At 47.2% G+C, this 21,059-nt stretch overlaps 2 protein-coding genes across 2 annotated transcripts; one reads left to right on the top strand and one right to left on the bottom strand.

The window, feature by feature from the left end:
• Positions 1-1,134: 1,134 nt before the first annotated feature.
• Positions 1,135-6,119, top strand: SNRPD1 (small nuclear ribonucleoprotein D1 polypeptide). The gene is made up of 4 exons (XM_084509458.1): positions 1,135-1,287; positions 1,447-1,523; positions 3,799-3,990; positions 5,677-6,119. The coding sequence occupies exons 1-4, from the start codon at positions 1,274-1,276 to the stop codon at positions 5,751-5,753; spliced, it is 360 nt and encodes a 119-aa protein (XP_084365584.1). The 5' UTR covers positions 1,135-1,273; the 3' UTR covers positions 5,754-6,119.
• On the bottom strand, positions 5,646-16,447 carry SLC6A20 (solute carrier family 6 member 20). Its single transcript, XM_084509457.1, has 11 exons — positions 16,220-16,447; positions 13,335-13,475; positions 12,647-12,738; positions 11,765-11,992; positions 10,931-11,041; positions 10,247-10,488; positions 9,243-9,405; positions 8,825-9,029; positions 8,453-8,612; positions 8,092-8,257; positions 5,646-7,177 (listed from the first exon to the last, which is right to left on the bottom strand). The coding sequence occupies exons 1-11, from the start codon at positions 16,338-16,340 to the stop codon at positions 7,028-7,030; spliced, it is 1,779 nt and encodes a 592-aa protein (XP_084365583.1). The 5' UTR covers positions 16,341-16,447; the 3' UTR covers positions 5,646-7,027.
• Positions 16,448-21,059: the final 4,612 nt, after the last annotated feature.

The following is a 21,059-nucleotide window of genomic DNA, read 5'->3' as shown; positions in this document are numbered from 1 at the left end:
CCATGGTTGCACTTGGGAGCAGCAGCTTGCTTTTTGTGCATGATGATATAACACTTTAAAAAAAAAAAAAGTTTAAAAAAGCTACACTGTAATTTGTGTTGGTTAACAATAAATGTGTGTCTTTAAATTTAGTGCTTCCAAGCTGTAAAAAAAAAAAAAGTAATCTTAATCAAGGACCAATTTTAAACTATTTTGTCACTTATTTTATATGGTTTGTTTGAAACCAGAGATGAAACTTGCTTAAGGCGCTGTGCATTGTTTAATATTTCCTGTAAGTACAGCTGTATATTCAGATTGCGACTATAAAATTTAAATGGGGGGAAGGGAGAAATATGTAGAATATTAGAACTAGCACAGTTGTCATTGAAGCTAGAACATAAGACACTGATAATCCAGTGTTTCACTGTGTTATGACTGAAAATATGTACAGATTTTTGCAATTGTTAACTGTTCATTTTAATCTTGAATGTTTCTGGAGGCCTCTCTGGGTTTTGTGTAAACATAACCTGCTCATAAACACTAGTACTTGCGAAGTATCTGTTAGCTTCTAGATGCTGTAATGGAAGTACCAGTTGGCGGTTAACTGGAAAACCCTCTAACTTAACGTTTCTGAACATGAACTCTGTAACAGACACAAGGTACAAAACATCATAATCTCTCTATTTAATGGTTTTTATGGCTCACGGGCAGGTGCCATTTGGAACTTGGTTGTTGTGCAGACTAGAACTGAACCTTGGCATCTGTGGTGGAAAAACTTGTTGTGGCAAAGACCAAATGTGATTAAATGGATGGTAAGACAGACTAAAAATGGATCGTAAGACATAGCCTAATGTAGGTTTTTGAAGCCGGAAGGCATCTGTATTTCAGTGCTTTGCACAGTCTGTACTCTAGAGTCACTAACGGTGTGCTCGTGAAGGACAATAAATGCCCAACTTTTCTAGCTGCTGTCTGGTGCCGTGTGTGCTTCGGGGCAGCCGCGCCTCCCCCTTGTTCCTTGTGGACTATTTCTTAGTGGGAGGCCGGCAGCTGGGGCTCTATTTTGGGTCTTTTTGAGGCGAATTTCGCTGTTCGAGGACTTAAATTTCGGCCCTGCCGGCAGCCGAGGGCGCAGTCGCGGGGCCGGGCCCGGCCCTTTCCGCCGCGCCGCTTCCGCCGCTTGGCGCTGTGGGCGGCGGCCGCTTGCTGCCCTGTGGCAGGAGCCCCCCGCAGCCGCCCCGCCGCTCCCCGCCGCCCGCACGAAGCCCCCCGGCCGCGGCGCCGGGCTCCGGCCGCCATGAAGCTCGTCAGGTGAGCGGATGGCGGCGGATGGCCGCCCGCCCGCCCGCCATCACCAACGGCCGCCATAACGGCCGCCAACCGCCATGGCGCCCGTGTGGCGCTTGGCGGGAGCGGCCCCGCGTCAGGCGGTGACGGTTGGGGAATTAACGGCGCCTTCCTAATTGGCAGGTTCCTAATGAAGCTGAGCCACGAGACCGTCACCATCGAGCTGAAGAACGGGACGCAGGTGCACGGAACCATCACGGGTAGGGCGCGGAGCTCGTAAACGGAGCTTTGTTTAGGAGTAGGATCGGGGGTGAAGGAAGATCGCCACATTCCCAGTCCTTTTGTGGGCAAAGCTGCTGCAATACTCGCTTAGAGCTCTGGCAGCATGGTTATATCGGTAAGGTAGGTTTGCTGCCTTATAAAACTGATGGTGGATACAGCCTAAACGTTTATAAGATGCTTCAGTACTTCTGACTTTGCTTGTCACATAAAAACACTACACCCAAGTCACCAGCAGAGGGATTTTTTCCTTAAAATAGTAGTACATAGCAGCAGCAAGAGTTAAATGTTGATGCAGCCTTAAATTGGTTAAACTTCATGTGTAAGTAATATTAATCTAAAAGTGAGTTACTTCCTTCAAGCCTGTTTTTGCTCTGCTTGTGGTGAACTTGCATGGATCTGCATCTTTGCATAGCCTTGCATTGGTTTTGTGAAACTGTTCTGAAGACATGTAGCTTGGGAAGATGTGAGCATAGGGATTAAGGGCAAAAAGGAATCCCGGTGCCAAGAACGTGGCATCCTGCTGTTGCCCAAGGTCTGTCACACAATAATTTTGTGAGTGTTAATATCTGGGGAAGCGCTTAGTGTCTGTGCTGATCCCTAAAATGAAGGTGCTCCTTTGTATCACTGAACTGAAGGCTGCTGGGGGAGCCTGTGTAGGTGATTATTTCATTTTCATGTGTGTGGAAAAATGTATGAACTGTTGTTTGCTTGAGTAGCATCAGAGACTGTGTTCTCTGAACAATATCACATTAGAATTATTTAAAGACACTCAGGTATGTAGGTGGGGCTGTTGCATTTCTTAAAGCAAACCCGTTGTGGTTAAGCTAATGACCGTGCTTGATCTCCTTTCCTTCACCCACTTGAATTTGCTTTTGGAGGCTCTTTCTACTCTGACTAAAAGAAGAACAAAAAAACAGTTCAAACTTGGCAAAGTTGTAAGCCAGGGGATTGTTTAGGCGCTTTTTTGGGCCGTAGCAATCTGCTGAGATTTGGCAAAGTTAAAAAAAATTGGCATTATTTTGCAGCCAGATGCATCAGCGCTGATTAGCACCTGAATGCACCGCCCGGTATCAGAGTGCAGCGTGCTCCATGAACCCAGCTAGGTAGGAGGCACACGGCCTGCATGTCTCCTTCTGACCTTGCTGCTTCTGGGCTTGATTATTGAGCAAAGTCTCTCTCGTGCTCTGCTAAGGATCTGTAAAAACCTCTGAATGCAATCCCTGTTTCTAAAGGGACAGGCTTCCCTTTACGTTGATGCACAAACCCCAGTAACAGCTCCCGGGTTCGCGCCATTTCCTCTTCCTCCTTCCGCTGCCGGAGCAGCCCTGCTGAAGGAGCGGGTTTGGGTAACGCTCACGCTGACAGAAGGGGACAGGAGGGGTGAAGTACAGGAGCCAGAACCACACAAAATGTAGAAATGGGGGAGAGGATAGGAAAATGAGAATAGGACGGCAGTTCTCCTGGTTCTGGCCTGCTGCTTGCTCACATTATTTGCCTTGGTAAAATGTCTTACAGTTTGCTTGTCTGTATTTGTGAAACAAGACAGTGTTTTGACCATGAAGGGTTGGTTGTCTGTACAGAAGTTTGAACACTAAAATCTTGCTCAGATGGGTCACCGAGTTAACAAAAATTAATGTTTGTAAATTAGAATTTCCATCTTTTGTCTATTTTTTATCTCAAAAATTACTCCTATTTGGATTGGCTCTTATTTTTCTATTTTATAGAAGATACCACACTAGAATTAGATGTATTTTATCAGAAAATAAGTGCCTGATAGTTGGGCTTTTTCTTAGGCTTATAGCAAGAGGAAATTATCATTTTTCCCCCCTGCTCAATGGTTTGTTTTGCTTCATTTTTGAAGGAGCAAAAGGACTAATGCTAGACTTCTGTAAAAACAGCAGTTTATTTGTCGCTCAAAGGAATTGTTTAAATTGTTCACAGAATTGCTGTGACTGTCTAGGACCTAGATGAAGACCTCTGGCAATACTGTTCAGCTAGGAGCAAATGGTTCTTCCAACAACAAATTTTCATTGAGGTGTTGTGGGCAGCAGCTGATATATTATTGAGCATGATTTAAGGGAGAAAAAAGATGTAGTTTCTTGCAGTTAGAAGCTTAATTAATGAATGGTATAGAGCCAGAAGTGTGTTTTAATGAACAGGATAAAACTTGAAGCATGTGCATGCTTCACATGGTCCCTTTTTGGGTGTTCTAACGTGCTTCCATCCGTGAAAATGGGACTTCTGTTGTTTCAGGAGTGGATGTCAGCATGAATACTCATCTCAAAGCGGTCAAAATGACGCTGAAGAACAGAGAACCCGTACAGCTGGAGACGCTGAGTATTCGAGGGAACAACATCCGCTACTTCATTCTGCCAGACAGTTTGCCGCTGGATACTTTGCTAGTGGATGTTGAGCCAAAAGTCAAGTCCAAGAAGAGAGAAGCAGGTTAGTTTGTGGTTTCCCAGTCTGTTTGTTCTGCCTTTGGGATCTGAAAACGTTTAGTGTCTGCATTGGGCAGCGTGTTCTCTCACATTCATTCAAGGGTTTGATACTGACCTTCCTCGCTCTGCCTTGCCTACCTTCTTGGCCTCTGTAGAGTTTTCTTTCATGTGAAATTATTTTTTATGACTTCTCAAGCTTCTGTTTTAAAAATGCAAATGTTTTTAAGCTTGAGTAAGTCTTAACCTGTCACATTCTCAGAGGTGACAGCAAAGTGATTTACAATTCCTCTTTTCAGACTGTCTTTTCTGTTTCCCCAGTTTGTATACTTCAAATGTAGCCTAATAAGAAAGTGCAGAACAGCCTCATGAACAGGGCAGAACTGAAATCCTGCTTGGTAGTGGATAGAAATAAACTCCTGGAGAACTGAATTGGAGAGACTTCTGAACTGGGAGGGAGTCAAAGCTGTACTCTGACGAGCTGCTTTCTGTAGAAAAAAAGCCCTGTTCCTTGGAAGCCTAATAGTAGAGGGAATACTTCAATTTCATTCCACACTTAAAAATTAATATCCAGTAAACTCCACAAAATTTGTATGTCTTCAGGCAGTAAAAATTTGCCCAATGGTTAATCTGTATGTTTTAAAAAGAAGTTAAAATGAAAGTTAATTGTGCTCTAAGATAATGTCTTACTATTTCCCCTGTAATTCATGTTTAAGTATTTGGATCTGCAGTCTTTGATCCATGGTACGTTCTAAAACTAGGTCATAATTAATCTGTTTACCTTATTGAAATGGCATAAGGCAGCCGTGGGTGTTTGTCACAAAGCGCCGGTGTTGTGGCTGCCGGCTTTATTAGGGAATAAGGACAAGGCTCCTGAAGCAATTCTGTTCCTCTCATGTCCACTAAAAATAGTCTGACCACATGGAGAAAGTGCAGTGCAGGCGGATTACCTTTTTTCTGAACCCCACAACGTGAGGTGAACCAGAACATGGCTGTTTCTTTCTAACCCTGAAGAAACAGAAGGAGCTGTGACAGGGCTGTGTGCCTGCCCTCAGTACTCTCTGTGCCCTCACTGTGCTGAAGCAGTCTCAGACCATGGCAGTGCTGCAGTGCGCTTTGCCTTAGTCTGGAAATGCCCTTGGGCTGCAGAACTTGTTACCACCTGGCCTCTCCTTGGCAAACTACATCGGTGGTGGAAGGCTGGATGCTGCTGAGAGATCTGTGGGTGTCGGTGTGCAGTGGGTTTGAGTGTGCTGATGCCTCAGAGTATTTTGGAGTCAGGGAAAGGGGGTAAAGCGATGTTACCGTGTGGACCATATGACCTCCAGCAGTTCCTTCAGCCTGAATTACTCTGTAATTGTATCTTCCCCTTACCGTACAATGAAATAGTAGGATTTAAAAGTAGGAGGAAGCAATCAGCCCGAGAATCATGTCTGAAATTGGCACAGGCAGCACTGAGAGCAGTAGAAGGTGTTTGGTGGTGGGATCCTTAAAAAAATGCTGCCACTTCGCGTAACACCTGAGAGAGAGAGCTTGGATATCTCAGTGTGTTAAACCGTGCATTTCCCTTTTGCAACATACTTAGTAAAGCACAATGTGAGCTGAGGGAGAAGAAAATCTACAGAATGTTTTAATCTACGTTCAAGCACTGCCAGGTCTCACTTGGTTTATCCTTTCTGTTTTATTTGCTAAGTCGCTGGAAGAGGCCGTGGCCGAGGACGTGGGAGAGGCCGGGGCCGTGGAAGAGGAAGAGGGGGCCCGAGACGATAACTTCTCACCACACAACTGTTACCAAATTGTGGGCAATTTTGGATTTTTTTTTGTACAGGTCTTGTTTATGGTATCTGTTTTTAATAAACTGAAAAGTGAAAAAGTTGTCTTCCCTGTGTTAGCTAAGCCTGGGGGGGGGAGGCGCGTACTGGTAGAGGCTGTTGCACGTTAAGCGTGTCCTGGTGGTGTTGGTTATGATTTTCAAGATTTTATCCACCCTCGAAGGCTGTAACATTACCTCTTGCTCTTTGTCCCGTAGAAAAATGCTTGTGTTGGTGTTCTTTGGAAATGTTTGAAATGAATCCCTCTTTTATAAGGCTCTTGCCATCTCCTAATGGTTATGTAATTAAGACTTTATATTGACAACCTGTTTCCTGCGAGTGTTTTCCTTATGTTGCTCTTCAGTGACCTCTTTAGAAGTTCATAGATAAACTTTTTACTGTTTTCTACAACATGAAGCTTAAATTTTAAACATGGTACTTCCTTTATAAAACGTTCACATAGGCAGATGGAACAGTTCTGTGGAGCTGCTGCATTGCTGCTTCTCATGATCAAAATTAAAGTATACTTGGATGTGAACTTTGTCAGAGCTAATTACAGGGCATACTTCTGCTTGGGTGAGGCTCGTAAAGGAGCTTTATCACAGGGATTTTTAGTGTACCTATCGTGCATCCCTAGCAAATTCCAAGTACAGCACAGGGCAGAATTGCATCCTGGAAGGTTACTTCTGGAGATGAGAACTTCTGCAGCTTATTTATAAACTGCTTTGCTGGCCACAGATACGAAAGACGCCGCGTTGGCTGCAGTTACAGCATTACGCTGTCTTCTCCCTTGCAGGAAAGGGATTATTCTCGTTAGAAAACTTCAACAAACAGTTTCACCTGCTGTGTGGACTGGTAAGGATATTTGCCAGTACGTTGGTCCAGGAGCGTGCTCGGCTGCTTGCTCCTGTTTCCAGATAGGCAGTGCTAGAGCAGAGAGGAAAGGAATTGCCTAAGGTACGCAATGGGTCGGGCTGCTGGTTAGTTCCTGCTGGCTCGCATCTTGTGCGCTGCTGTTCTGCTTTTCCCCCTCTTTCAGAGGCCGCATTACAGCTTCATCCTGGTAGAGAAGAGCTTTTCTGAACCATTGTGGGACCTCCCGGGAGCGCTTTTCGGTAAATATAGCACCCAAAATTCTCAAATCTCTAAGTAGCTGCTACAGATAAGGGTTGCTGCTGTCTTCCAGAAGCGCCCCGGCGCGGGTGAGGTCTTCCCAAATCCAGCCGCTGGCGTTCATGCAACGGTTGAGACTCTTTCCCTCTTCAGCCTCTTCCGAACGAAAGTGACGAGTGCCCCCAGGGGAATGCACATGGTGGACGATGCCACCAGCAGCCCTATCACCGCCAGGGCGTACCCAGGGTAGTCTTTTGTCACCAGCTGCCCCTGCAAGAGAGAGAAGCAGCCTTGGGGCTGTGCTTTGGTGTCCCGAAGTCAGCCTGCCCTCGAACGAAGCTGCGCCACGTGCTGCGTGGGCTACAGAGCTCACAGGTGTCCTCGGCCCTTTTCTTTGCCCAATTTTACCAGCTTAAAATTGATCACAAGAACGGAGCTGCTGTAGCTGTTATACAAGAGAAAAATAGTAGGGGAAAAACTTCTGCAAGCTTTGGTAAAGAGCAAATTTTGGCTCAATTCGCTTCTCCTAATGAGATGGCTCCGCGCTGACCCCTGCCAGGGCTTTTCATCCCGCTCCTGGAACCCCTGGGCTCGTGCTGACACCTGGTCACCAGGCCTGGCCCTCCGCGGGCTCCCAGATCAGTGGTGACGTGAGAACAAGGCACTTAATTTGTTTCTACAAAACAGTTGGAGCCAGCAATTACTTACCCAGGAGTAATTCCTTTGTGATAAACACAGTTAAGCATTCCTACAAATGTGTTTTGGCCAGGAAGAAAAATGGATGTGGTAACTTTCAGCAGGGGACTGCTTTGTGAAAGCTATTCATTTACTCCAACAGCAGCTCAGTTTTGTTAAAATAACCATTAATTTTGACTGAAATACTACAATTTGAAGGTATTTTTTTCTGTTTAATGTCTGTATCTTAGAATGGTATTTTGGTTTTCAGTCAACGCAAATACAGTGTTACTGGTTGAAGGGGTCAATTTATAGGAGTTTTAGAGGGAAATCAGTCCATTTTATAGAACCATGGCATTGCTGACACTAGGTCAAGTTTTTCATGTTCTACCTTGCTGCGAAACTAAGGAATGGCATTGATTCGAGCTGCTTTCAGAGGACACTTTAGGAGGGAAGGCTGTGTCCTTGAAGAATTAAGAAAACATAATTAAAAAAACCAACTATTTTACCTGTGTGGCATCCCATGCTTGGTACTGAAGCGTTCCCGTGAGGATGTAGTCGGTGAGGTAAAATATAAATAGGCTTATAATTAGCAAAGGACTAGCAAAGGCCCACATCACCTTCCAATACCAGTTGAGCTTGCGGCCAATCATCGTGTGAAGATCTTTCTCAAACCTGTGTTTTTAAGAAAAAAAGAAAAAAAGGCATATTCTGGAAAGCATATGTTCAATCAGCGCCTTGATCTGGGTTCCTTCAGAAACACCTACAGAATTAGACGTGCACGTAGAGGAAGGGGAGAGCATGCTTGACCGGGAGAGCAATCAGAGGTAACAGCGATGCCAGTGGCCGTTTGTGGCCACCTTTTTTTACCTTCTCAGCCCGTAGATGTAACACACAGCAATGGTTTCTACCAGCACGATGAGCAGCAGCGAGAGGGTGGCTGCGTAGTCGTTGAAGATGTCGAACCAGTAGTTGCCAGCCTCCATGGTGAATATCAGGCCGATGATGCAGTTAATGAAACACACGACGCCTGCGTGGAGAGAGCAGAGCACACCTGGGAATCAAACTGCGAGGGAAAACATGCAGTACTTGGGGGCGTGCAAGTATTTCCTTCTGGCAGCGTACTTGCTGTTCCCTACTCCCCTCAAGAACAGCGGGACCCTCAAAGGGTGCAGGACCCCAAAGCTTTTGCACACACTCCCTCTCCTGCGTGACCTGTGGTGCTGTGGGGTGGGCACCTACCCGAGATGACCTCCTTGGGGAAGCGGCTGGCGATGAGCTTGCTGTCGGTCAGGGGCGTGAGGATGGCGGCGGTGTTTCCCAGCATGCTGCCGATGCCCAGCATCAGGAGCATGACGAAGTAGAGCACGGAGTACAGCTGAGACACCTCCATGTTTTTGATGGCTTCAGAGTAGACGATAAACGCCAAGCCTGTTCCCTGGACAGCCTGACAGTGAGAAAACGAGACTGAATGAGCTGGGGGTGTCAGCTCCATCACCTGTGGGCTTATAGGAAGGAAACATTTACATGGGGAGCATTAAAATTCCTCTTTCAGTTTCAATTCCTGCCACTTTCAGTCCCTTTTCAGGACCCAGGGGTGCAGGATGTGCCACGTTAAGGGGGATGGGAGCCCAGGCACCAGCGCAAAGCAGCCCCTTACCGTGTCTAACTCCGCTTCCAAGCTGCAGTTTTTAAGCTGCGGCAGTAACTGGGCGTATTCCTGTGGGTGGGCGGCCATCAGGTAGTCTTTCATCTCGCTGAGGTTGTCTGCTGTCAAGGAGCCTTCCTCCAGGTCGAACGCATTCAGCAGCAGCAGGATCACCCTGGGGCGGACGATGGGGATTTAGTTTCTGTCAGCTGGATGGAGCCAGCAGGGCCAAGTGATGGAAAGGGGAGCAGGATGGCAGTGCTGAAAGCAGCGGGTGGGCAAGCGCTGCCCAGGGAAAGCCCAGCCTCACCCAGGGGTTCAGACCACCCCGCAGGCTGAGGCATAGCACTTTGTGCTGGTTTTACTCCCTTGTCCCCATTGCCACCAGCCAGGGCACCCGGTATTCTGGGCACGGGCCAGCGCTGGCTGGTGTCCCTTCCCCTTTGCCCTCCGGTCCCACTTCCACACGCACCCCCAGCCTAACAAGCCTTTTGGCAAAGAGCGGGGACGAGCAGCTTCCTCTCCCATCAGCAGATAGATGCAAAGCTCTAAAAACACGAGTAAAAGTGTAACTGCTGCAGGCCCTGTGCCAGGGGGCACAACCCTGCAGGGTGCTGAGCGCCTCCAGAACGTCCCCAGCGAGGACGCTGAGCCCCTGGCACAGGGATTGGCCTTGAAGGGGCTGTCAGAGCATTGCTGCGTTTTGCTAACCACCACCTCCATCATCCTGCAGCCCACAGAGCAGGGCACACGGGAAAGCACTGCTGTGACCTGCCCAGGGAAACCTGTTCTCTTCAGCCAGCCTGTGCCCTGAGCCAGCACCCAGGTGTCAAAAGGCAATCCAGCTCTGACCTTTCATCTCCTCCTTCATCGCTTTAAATAGCACTATTACCTTTATTAGAGCACTATCAAGCCTGGTCTCTGGCCAGCTCTGCATGCTGTTATTTATTTACCTCCCTTTTTACTTCCCCAAGAATTGCTTGCAGTAGCAAGCAAGCCAAATACACGTCCCTCACCTGTTTATGCAGCTTTCATAGTTAAACGTCGCCTTGAAGCCGTAGATGGAGAAGGTCACAATGCTGGCAAATATGGACGTGGCGCTGTTGATGAGGGAGACGATGATGGCGTGGCGCTCGCAGTTGTTGCTCGGCTCGTTGTAGCTGGCAAAGGCGATGAGGCTGCCGAAGCCCAGGCCCAGCGAGAAGAAGATCTGTGTGGCGGCACTGATCCAGGCTTTGGGGTTCGACAGCTGCTCCAGCTGCAAAACCAGAGAGGGAGGACAGGGCTGTGAAGCTGTACACACAGTGCCCAGTACTGCCCCTCCTAGCCTGCAGGAAAAAGGACAGGGAAAGTGATGGCAATGAGGTCCCCTACACCCAGGGGTGAAGGGAGACGGGTTGGGTCCCTTTGCACACCCATTTTAGCTCAGGGGCATTTTTTTGGCAGGGTCAGCGCTCAGTTTGAAGTGACATACTGCAAGATATGCTAGAGGGCACGTCCTGCACTGCAGGTGAAAGCAAGAAGCCCATGGGAATGTGGCAGAACTTCAGCAGCTCACAGCTGGGGGTTTTCAGCCGTCTGAGCCAAGCTACTGCCACAAAAATTTAACATGAAGAGAAGTAGCATTGCCACCTCTTGAAAACCTACACATTCAGTCACTAATAACATTTTGTTGAAAACTCAGTGCAGTTTTTCCATACCTTTGGTGTAAACATGTAAATAAGCCCGTTGACAGCACCATGAAGTGTTAATCCCCTGATGAGGTATATGATGAGAACGCAGTACGGCAAGGAGGCCGTGACATAGACGACCTGCAGGAAGGAGGGGACACACTGGTCTAAAGAGCACACAAGACTGCCTGTAACACATCAGCTCTTTCTCACTTAATGTACATAAAGCATTATCATTATTGTGTTTGTTATCTTGTACTAACCTTTAAACAAATATTTTCAGATAAATCTAACTTAAGAATTAGGTCTTAGGGAAATAGGTATTTTTTATTAATGAAGACCCATGCTACTGTCCCGAGGGTCTTCTCACTGACTGGAAAAAAATATAAAATATTTGCAGCTTTTACAAACTCAGTTCTGCTGCATTTAGTGGAATAACATTGGTTTGCAGCTCTTTGACAAGTCAAAGGTCAACATCTGCTCTAAGAGGAAGGACATCAGATTTCATAAAATGTCAAATCAAGGTGGAATAACAATTGTTATTGCTATGCACTTTCAGTGCACTTTGGCTATTTTATTTTTTCTTTGCCCACAAACCCAGCTGCAGCAGGTTTAAAAGGTGACTTAGTTTGCAGTCTCTTGGGTTTCTGTGTTTGCCTAATGCGATTTGTGGATTACAGCCCTCAGCTCTGTTCTTAGTGAAGGCTCAGCCGGGACATTTCTTTCCCCCCCTCCTCATAACTTCTGTTGCGGATAAAAAGAAATCAAAACTACCTAGTAGTCCTTTTTTTCCTCTCACAAAACCCGAGGAATTGGTTTCTCCTGACAAGATCAGCGTCACCAGGATCTGCACCTGTTTCTCACCTTGCCGGTGGACTCAGTGCCGCGGAGGATGCAGAGGTAGACCACCAGCCAGGCCAGCGTCAGGCACAGTGCCTGCTCCCACTGCACGGCCCCGCTGGTCTCCAGCGAGGGGGAGATGTTCAGGGTCTGCCGGTACCAGAAGTACTGGGTGGACGACGTCTTCTCACACTCCTCCTCATACCCTGTGCGGTTGCTGTTCAGGGGGCAGGTGGCCCATGGCAGTGGGTCCTGTGAGAGAGGGAGGATGGTGGGGGAAATAGAGGCGAGGGAGGCTCTCCCCCGGGGCTGGCTTGTCCCCATGTTGCACCACATTGCCCTGTGCTGACTGTCTCCCTTGGTAGTGCCTCCTGGGGACAACTCACTCTCCAAGGACTGCCCCTCTCCTCTGGGGATGACCCTCTCCCTGTGAACAACCCTCTCTGTCCATCTCCACTAGAGCCAACCATATCTCCTAGGTTCAACCCTTTCCCCAAGGACTGACACCCTGTCCTGGAGCCAACCCTATCCCTTCAGGACAATCATCTCCCTTAGAGTTTATCCTCAACCCTCTCCCCCAGGGGATGACCCTCTCACCTGATCCTCTCCCCTGCCTTTGGACAGACCCACCCCACCCCAGGCAGCATCCCACTGCAGCTGCTGAGCCACATGCAAGCAATGCATGGCGGGACTGGCCTCAACCCACATTTTGTGGTGAGGAGAAGATGCTGCAAAGCCCCTGGGCACACAGCTATCTCACGTTTTTTCCCCCAGAAAAGACCCAGGAGGGTTTCTGGAGCTTGTGCCCCCCCCAGGTTGATGATAGCTCTGTAAAATGTCTAGCACCAACACAACCCCCCCAGGTCCCTCCATGGGGCTGAAGCACTCTGCTGGGCGCCCACACACCTGGAAGGAGTGTAAGAGGTACCAGAAGGCCCAGGCGTTGATCACGTTGTAGTACATGGAGAGGAAGAAGGAGACGACCACGCTGGCAACACCTGTGGGTGGGAGGGAGCACAGGGTCAGCAGCAAAGCCCAGAAACCAGCCCTGGCACGATGGCAAATCCTCCTCCTGACAGGGCTGGCCTGGACTGAGCTTTACCCTCTAGGCACCCTGGCGGGTGAACGTTCAATTTTATTGGTACAACAAAAGGTGCGTGTAAGCAAGATAATTTGGGCCATCAGGATGTTTTAATGACCTATTAAAGCCATGAAGACCAGGTGCTGGTGAAGAGGAGGCCGTGACAGAGAAGCCAAGGCCCTGTCCCGCTACTCAGTGAGTGAGGCCAGCACCCCGCAGGGGTGGCCTGGGGCTGGGTTCAGCCCTGCCCTTCAGGCCACCATTTTGGGAGCCTGCCCCAAGCCAGTGGGGCTCAGGCATCCATGCACGAGCAGGGTCTGGTCCCAGTGCCTGGCAAGGGAGAGGGAAAACACCTCTCTGGCACTGTGTGCCTGGGCAGCCGCTTTGCACAGCATGGTGGAGCCCCACCTCCTGCCTGCTTCCTTCTCTGAGAGAGAAAGCTCTCCACACAAAGTCACCCATGCTCCCCACGTACTGACAGAAAAATACACGAGATAGAAACAGAGAACGTACCAACCCCGCAGAGGTAGGGGCTTATTATTTTCCAGGCACCAATGCTCCCCTGGCGCATGCGCTGCCCCACTGCCAGCTCCAGGTAGAGCAGCGGCATCCCCTCCACGATCAGCATGATGAAATACGGGATCAAAAAGCCACCTGCAAGGGAAAACAGACAGTGTCCAGCAAACCAGCAGCCTGCAAACACCATATTGCCCACGGAATGGCCAAATTGCCCTTGGTGGTGGTGGCTGGCTGGAGGGCTCCCGTACTGGCACAGCCCTGAGGGATATTTCAGGGGTCTTCAAGCGGTGTCCTGTCTGGGACTGGGAATTTTCCATGGGCATTTGGCATGGCTGGGACTTCTGTTGTTAAATTGCATGTCACCAGCAGCTGGAGCAATGTACAGGTTGGAGTTGTTAACGGGTAACGAAGCGCCAGCCCAGCCTTTTGAAAGGTAATGAGAGAAAGAGGGCAAGGGAGAGATGGACTTCATGTGCTGTGCTCTGCAGTGGACAGAAAAGCAACAGGAACATCCATGCGGAATGGAGAGTTTTAAGTAACTTATTGAAGCCTGGCAGGAGGTGAGGGAGAGAGGATGAAGAGGCAGGATGCACCTCAGCTTGAATTTCTGCTGAGAAGTAAAAAAAATCCTTCCCTTCGACTTCAAAAAAGAGCTGCTGACTGAGTCAAAGCCCAGATTTTTTTTTCATGAAGCCTTTCCTAGTTCCCTTTTTACAACAAGCCAAAAATATTTACGTAAATATCTCTTATTTAGGATTTAATCTGTGGCATTAACATTCTTCGCAATGGGCTCGGCGCAGTGGCACAGAGGAATGGGCTCTGGCGGTGGCCGAGGCAAAGAACTGGAAATAAACACGGCGCAATAATCCGGTTTATTCTGGGAATTAATTTCCTACCTCCCAGCTCTGTCTTTATTAACAAGCCCTTTGTTAGCCTGTTAGATAACTTCCCAAACTGCAAGGGAGGTGACCGAGGGGGTTTTGCGACATCCTGGTGTGGGATCGGCATCAGCCTTCGGAGGTCGTAAAGCCTGCGGATATCTTGTCTTAGTATCATGGGTGATAAGGGCTCTATTGCTCTGCTGGGCAATACAGGGGCTGGCTCCTGCTTCCCCGCAAGGAAGATGCCAAATAAGCAGTTGCTGGCATCCCCCCAGTGCCTGGCATAGCCAGCTCTCAAGTTCTTGGAACAATGTTTTGTCTGCATGGGTTTTGCAGACCCCTGGAAAGCCTCTCAATAATTTCCAAGAGGGCAGTGACAAATAATTAGGAAAAGCAAAGCCTGCTGTCAGGAGTTTTAGACTCACAATAAGGAGAGCTGCCACTCCACTGGGATATGTATCTGGGGGACAAAACTACGGGAGAAACTTCACTTACAAAAACATGTTTTTCAGAAAATATTTGGTTTTAGTTCTTCTTTTTCTTTGGTTAATCAATTGTTCCAGTTTTGGTTACATTTCAGAGAGTTTTCACCATCTACTATGCTATTGATTCTGAAGAGAGTTCTGAGTTTTGCTGTCCTTCAGGATGTCTGCCAAGAGAGGCTGTTGGTGCACTCATCACATGCAGTTTAATTACTATCTGCTTAGAAAAGGATACCCAGAATCACAACCTTTCCATCACTTCTGCTCTCTGAAATGTCTAAGAAAGCTTCAGACACAGCAGCATGTAGCTTCTACTGTAATTTTGCCCATGGCATTATCTTTTTTTTTTTTTTTCCTGACCCAATCCTGCGGGGCAGCTCTGTGGTCCCAGCACCGAGCTGGCTTTTCAATGACCAGCATGAACAAAATCCTACCACCTACGCATTTAAAAGCAAGCTACAAGCCAATGTTCACTGCACCAAACAAGCAAAAAGCACTTAAATGTGTTGGTGTATATCTTTCCTGAAAGGAAGAAAAGTCAGAAACAGACCAGAAGTAAATTAGGCAGTCACTTAATGCACAAGTGAGATGGGTCCAATGCTATGACAATGGATGCCGCATGAGAAAAGTTGTATAAAACTGGGATGTCTTATAAAGACAGCAAAAGACTATAAAGTTCATACAGAGAGGATTCTTCAGAAAATGGTAGTTAACCAGTGGTAGTTATACACTAGAAGAGTGTTGTTTTTCAATTAACCTAATTAACTGACTCTTGGTTTCTAAGGAAGAACATCTGTGGCTGCCATATGACATAGACATTGTCTTTCTCCAGTTTTGAAAGGTGTTTTATTATTATTACTTAGCCCAAACCAGTTTATTTCCTGCTTTAAAAATTTCCTGTGAGGTTTTAGCAGAGGAACTCCTGCTGATTAAGGAGTTTTAGCCAGTTTCAAGATAGACTTGCAGCCAAGTTATCACCTCCTAAAGCAAGGCTTGGTGTGAAAGACAACACATTAATGACAGCACCTTGAAATGCTACAGCGGATCCATAAATCTCATCAGTGAAAGCAGCTCCCCCTTTCCACTACATTCCAGTACCCACCTGTGAACTTGCAAAGAACTGAACTAGCTTCTGATGCCTTCACACGGCTCAATGGGGCAAGAAAGTAATAAATTAATATCACGCAGACCTACATCTCTACCTCCATCCCCTTTACAAGACACAGCCTTCACATTGCTTCACTGTACTTCTAGGAAACGAGTGCCACTGTCTAGGAGCAGCTGGCAGGTCTTATGCAAACTAAAACACAGATTTATAGGTAGAGCCAGGTATTTTATGTCTCCTGCCTGCATGGTACAAAGAACTTTCCTCATGAAACACACAGACAGATCAACCTGACCTCCTGCTCTGACCTGGATCCTGGTGGGACCAACACGGACAACACACACTTGGAGTTTCAGCTTACCTACAAGCTTCTCCTACAAGCAGAAAGCAAGAACCATAAACCGCCCTTACCTCCTCCGTACATCTGGCATAAATAGGGAAACCTCCAGACGTTTCCCAGCCCCACGGCGTAAGAAATGCAGGCGAAAACAAACTGCACGGGGTTGTCCCATAGCGGCCGGGCTTTCTCCATTTCCTGCTGGCGGGCAGAGACTGCAGCAGCGCCGTCCTGCCGTCCTCCTGCAGGTGCTCTGCCAGCCCCGCGGCCTCCACGCCAACCCGGCTCCGAGGGGAGGGAAAGGTGGAGGCACGCTTGCCAATTCCTATCAAGCTTTTTAATTACTAATCTTATTAACAGGCACATACTGAAGGAGGAATGCTGGTAAATAGATTATAGACACACACGGCACTATAAAATTGGTGCTTTGGGTGAATAGCTGCTTGGGTTTTCACTGGTGTTTCTGGGAAGGATGTGAGCCCAGGGATTTTTATCGGCTCACATGCCGGCTTGTCACTGGAAGGAAATAACACTGGGGCTGTAGCTTGGTTTGTGATACTGGAAAATTGTTCCCCACAAGGCTGCCTCCTCCGGGAAGTGAGTGGGAAACCAGCCTGGATTTGACAACACAGGGAAGATGTTTCTGCACCTTTGGGACTGGTTTTAGTGGTTGTTGGAGCTGGCTTTTATTGGAAGTGTCTGTTGTCCTAAACAGGTCCATCCTTGGGCCTCCATCACTCCCACCCCGGTGCTCACCCCAGCCAGCCCAGCATGCTCCCCAGCTCCAGAAGTGCCCTTGAAACAGTCCCTGTCACCCATGTAAGCCCGCTGCAGCTTTGAGATCACCACTTCAGCCATAGCCCAGTCTCTCTTCACTTCCTTCATGCTCAAACCCTGCAGACAAAGTTTTCTGAGGGGTTGCTGTTTTAGAATGCCTTCAAACATACACAGGCCACTGGGAGAAAGCCCGTGGCCCATTGTGGAGGCAGAAGGACCGAGGAGGCCCCTGGGCTGTCTGCAGGCACGCTGAGGTGCCAGGTCTGGACGTGACCCCTGTGTGCTTGGGCTCCTGCCAAGGTACACTTTGAGCTCAAGCACCGCAGACAGATCTGCCAGCAAAGGAGGCTACCAGCAGCGTCTCCAGCAATAAAAAGGGGCTGAACAAGTCCAAGGACTCAGCTTCTTTCTCCTGTCTAAATGTGGCTTTTTTTTTTTTTTTTTTCTTCCCAGGCCAGAACTGGGCACCTTCCAGGTCCCTTTTACAAATAAAACCCACTTGCCTGTGTCAGCATCCCTCCTCCAGCACCAGCCGCTTGCTCAAGTGGCTCCAGCACCCCATCGGGCACTGGCAGAGCTGAGACGAGTGCCCAGCTGTGGACATGGGGGAGGACTCCAACCACGGGACATCTGGACACAAGCCCAGACTGCAGGACATGCGGGAAACAGCAGGCCAAGTCCAGGTGAAGCTTCCCCAAGAGGTTCTCCATGAGAGCTCGCAGCCCACCAGGCTCGGTGTAGATGGTTGCCTGCCTCTGTGACTTGCTGACCAGCCACAGGTGGTAGCCAGGTCACAAAGTGTGCCAGCTAGCCCTGGAAATACATCACGTGGATAACACTGAAGTCTGCTGGAAGGAAAAACCTGAGGCAATTTTAGGGCCAAAAGATACTAAACTGAAGGACACACTGAGAAGCTCCAGGTATGGCTAACTACCCCACATCAAGAAAACTGTTGCAAGTTATTAAAAAACAAACGTCCCTCACTACCTGTGGGATTTATTACAGATGATGCTTAAATCGTGCTGTGGGATTTATTACAGATGATAAATAACTGACAGCTTTCAATAGCACACAGGAAGGAGAGCCTTAAAAATAGCACATCACAAGCACTTGAGATGCTTCTGTGTGAATAGATTACGGCTACTGATGAGCATAATCAAGTTAAAGATTTCCTTGGCTCTGTACCTCCTTCCCATTACATTTCAAGCTAGTTTACTAATGGACGTGGGAGGCTGTGCAGGCACAGAGGTGTGCCATCCTCAGCTCGGGTCAGGCCAGATCAGGAAGTTCAGATGCAATGAAATGAATCATTGCCTCTCATAAATGCCAGTCTCACAAACAGCTCGGGTTCTTGCTGTAGGATTTTCCACACATACCTAAGGAAATCAAGATGCTATTTCTGATGCCAGTCAAGATTTTATCGTCTGTAGGTTTCCTTCCTTTAGGTTGGGTGAGGACTTTTGCTTTATCTGGAGGAATGGAGATAAGTCTTTAATAGATAAGCAAGAAACATTGATCATTTCATTGGTCATGTTAAAGGATGATTAGTGAGAACTTTTTTTCCCCCTGTATATCACAAATTCAAGAGTGTGTGGTCCGGGGGAACGGGTGAAAAACAGGAGGGGTTCATCCCCAGAGCAGGCCAGGGATGGCATGAAAGCTGCCCCCCGTAAACCCAATCAGAAGGTGCTAAACAAAGCAGAGAATCCCATTTCTCACTGAAGCAAAACCGGAATTACTTAGCTGAAGGCACCAACTGCAAATCCTCATCTTTTGTCTCTCCATCTATGGTAGCACGTGCTGTTGTTTCTTCACTTCATGAGAGAAAAAGAATCCCGGTGGATTTACAGATCTGACAGCCCGTAGGCTGGCTGATTGCTCCGGGTGTAGCTGGAGAGTACGGTTATTTCCCTAAGCAGTGATTAGGATTGCTGGATTGCAATCGTTCCTCCTGCTTATCACTACTTCTTGCTGCCTGCTTCCAAACCGTAGATGATGCCCTTGAGGTCAGTACTCTGAACACTTACACCCACCCCATTGATCACCCTGAAAACATTCTGCACTACCTCAGTCTCCAGAGATCGATAATGTAAAGCATCTTTATGGAGGCCTTACACCCAAGAAAATACACCTGACAAGAGGCCTTCTTTTCACTTTCATGGCTTTTTTCTAGCACCACAGCTATCCATCTCTTGACTGAGTTTATTTTTAGGGTATTTCCTCCAAGAAGGTGTACTCAATGCAGTTCTGCTTCAGAGAATTGAACCTAGTTCACCCAGCCCTCAGACCCATCCTCTGAAAAACTAAATTGCCTTTTTTTATTTTATTTTATTATTTTTTTTAATTTCTTACCTGCTCACATGCAAACCTAACCTGAAATGACATTAAATCACTTTTAGTGCATTTTAAAAGGCTTGGACTCCTTGCACAGCTTCATTTTTTTTTTTTTATCTTGATCCATTCAGCCACCTTACACCCCAAGATGATTCATGTTCATTTCCTGGGGCAGAAAGAACCACTTGCCTGCTTTGACAGCATTTGCTACCATGCAGAAACTAAGATCTGTCCTTGGGAATGCCAGAAGTTGGAAATCAAACAGAGGAATCTCAAGAAATTTTTGGCTGGATTAAAAAAAAAATAAATAAAAATAAAGTATGTGCATGGTAGAGGATTGTGCTTTTCCCAAAATCAAAGCATCCAAATTGCAGCTGCCCTGACATCAGCCTGCAGCATAGGTTTGTTGGTTGTCTGTCATGGTCAACACCAGCAAAGCCAAGCTGCCTACATTTAATTCCTGTAGAAGATACTCTTCAGTTTGCAAACAAAACACAGAAAACAAACAAACAAAAGCAATCAAAGAAAAAGAGTTCATTCCTGCAAATCAGCTGCTTATGGAGAAAATTTCCTTTTAAATATTCCCTTCAGGCATAAGTTGGTAACTAACAGCTGGAGTGGAAAAAATGGATGATGCCTATTCGAGCGGTATAATAAACTTCCAAGAACAAAAGCTAATAAAAGCAATATTAGAATTTACACTGGGGGGAAATAAGTGAAGTTTTAGACATGTCAGACACAGTCAGAAGAGGTTCAGATGTCATCTCCATCTTCAAAACACCATGCCTATCTCAACAAAAGGAGAATTGCTGTTGGATAATGCTCCAGGTCTCTGACAGCCCGACAGACGATGTATGTTTATCTGGAGCTCCAAACAAGACCTTTCACTTAACCATTAGCGATACAAATGACAGCAATCACACTAATCTCATACTCACTAAACCAGCAATCAGCAAGATAGGGTAATCAGAGTCAGTGTTTCGATTTTGCACTGTGCAGCTCCCTATGAGATTTGCCTTACTCCTTTGAAGAGATAACAAGGTCTGAAACTGCGCTAGCATATGGCCATCTTGTTAATTATTGAGACTGAAATGGAGAGCATACGTGCTTGTTGAAATGGTTTTTAACCAAATACTGAAGGAATATCAGAGATTCAATAGTCTAGCTAAGTCAACTGCCAAGGATTCACCAGAAAAAAGAGCAGCAACCTTGCTCCACCCTTTGCTTGTCATTTTAGAAATAGTAACAGATCTTGTTAGAATTAGTTTCATTACAAAGCAAAACACAGTATTTGTCCAGACAAGCCCTCATGTTGGTGTCAACAGCTGTGAGGAAACACAAGCCAGGAAGCTCTTTGGTACATCCCTATTAAAAACATAACATTTTTGTGACTGTACAAAGAACAAAATAATCTCTCCTGAATTTAACTGACCTTCCGTGTGGAGCACATCATCCCACAAAGCCCTGCTGTCATACTACATCAATAGTATCACACTACAAGCACCGGACTTTATTCGAAACCAAAGTTGCTGAAACAGTGGGGAGAAATAGCCAACAGACTACAAATGTGCAGCAGATTTGACTGTGGAATCACTACAATAGCCATTTTAACAACTCAGCCTGTTCAAGAAAGAGTGAGGAAAAATGATCCATTTCAGCTCAAGCAGCTCCCAAGACAAGTACAGTTATATGTCAGTTTCTCTGACATGCACCTGGTCCCAGCCCTGCCACTGAAACTCTTTTTTACAGCTGTTTGATGGGTGTGGCTCTGGGCACGAATCTGTTTTTTACATCTCTGCATTT

The sequence above is a fragment of the Aythya ferina genome (genome assembly GCF_964211825.1).
Source record: "Aythya ferina genome assembly, chromosome: 2".
Taxonomy (NCBI): Eukaryota; Metazoa; Chordata; class Aves; order Anseriformes; family Anatidae; genus Aythya; species Aythya ferina.
The sequence above is the reverse complement of the archived record's forward strand: the minus strand, read 5'-3'. Positions and strand labels throughout refer to the sequence as shown.

Bases quoted from the DNA above. Each gene is read 5' to 3' on its own strand.
- SNRPD1 (XM_084509458.1), top strand. The intron at 1,524-3,798 runs GTAGGGCGCGGA...CTGTTGTTTCAG, and splicing joins GGTGCACGGAACCATCACGG to GAGTGGATGTCAGCATGAAT. The intron at 3,991-5,676 runs GTTAGTTTGTGG...TTATTTGCTAAG, and splicing joins GTCCAAGAAGAGAGAAGCAG to TCGCTGGAAGAGGCCGTGGC.
- SLC6A20 (XM_084509457.1), bottom strand. From the start codon at position 16,340: ATGGAGAAAGCCCGGCCGCTATGGGACAACCCCGTGCAGTTTGTTTTC. The intron at 10,489-10,930 runs GTATGGAAAAAC...CTGGTTTTGCAG, and splicing joins TTTACATGTTTACACCAAAG to CTGGAGCAGCTGTCGAACCC. The intron at 9,406-10,246 runs GTGAGGGACGTG...CGTCCGCCCCAG, and splicing joins TATGAAAGCTGCATAAACAG to GGTGATCCTGCTGCTGCTGA.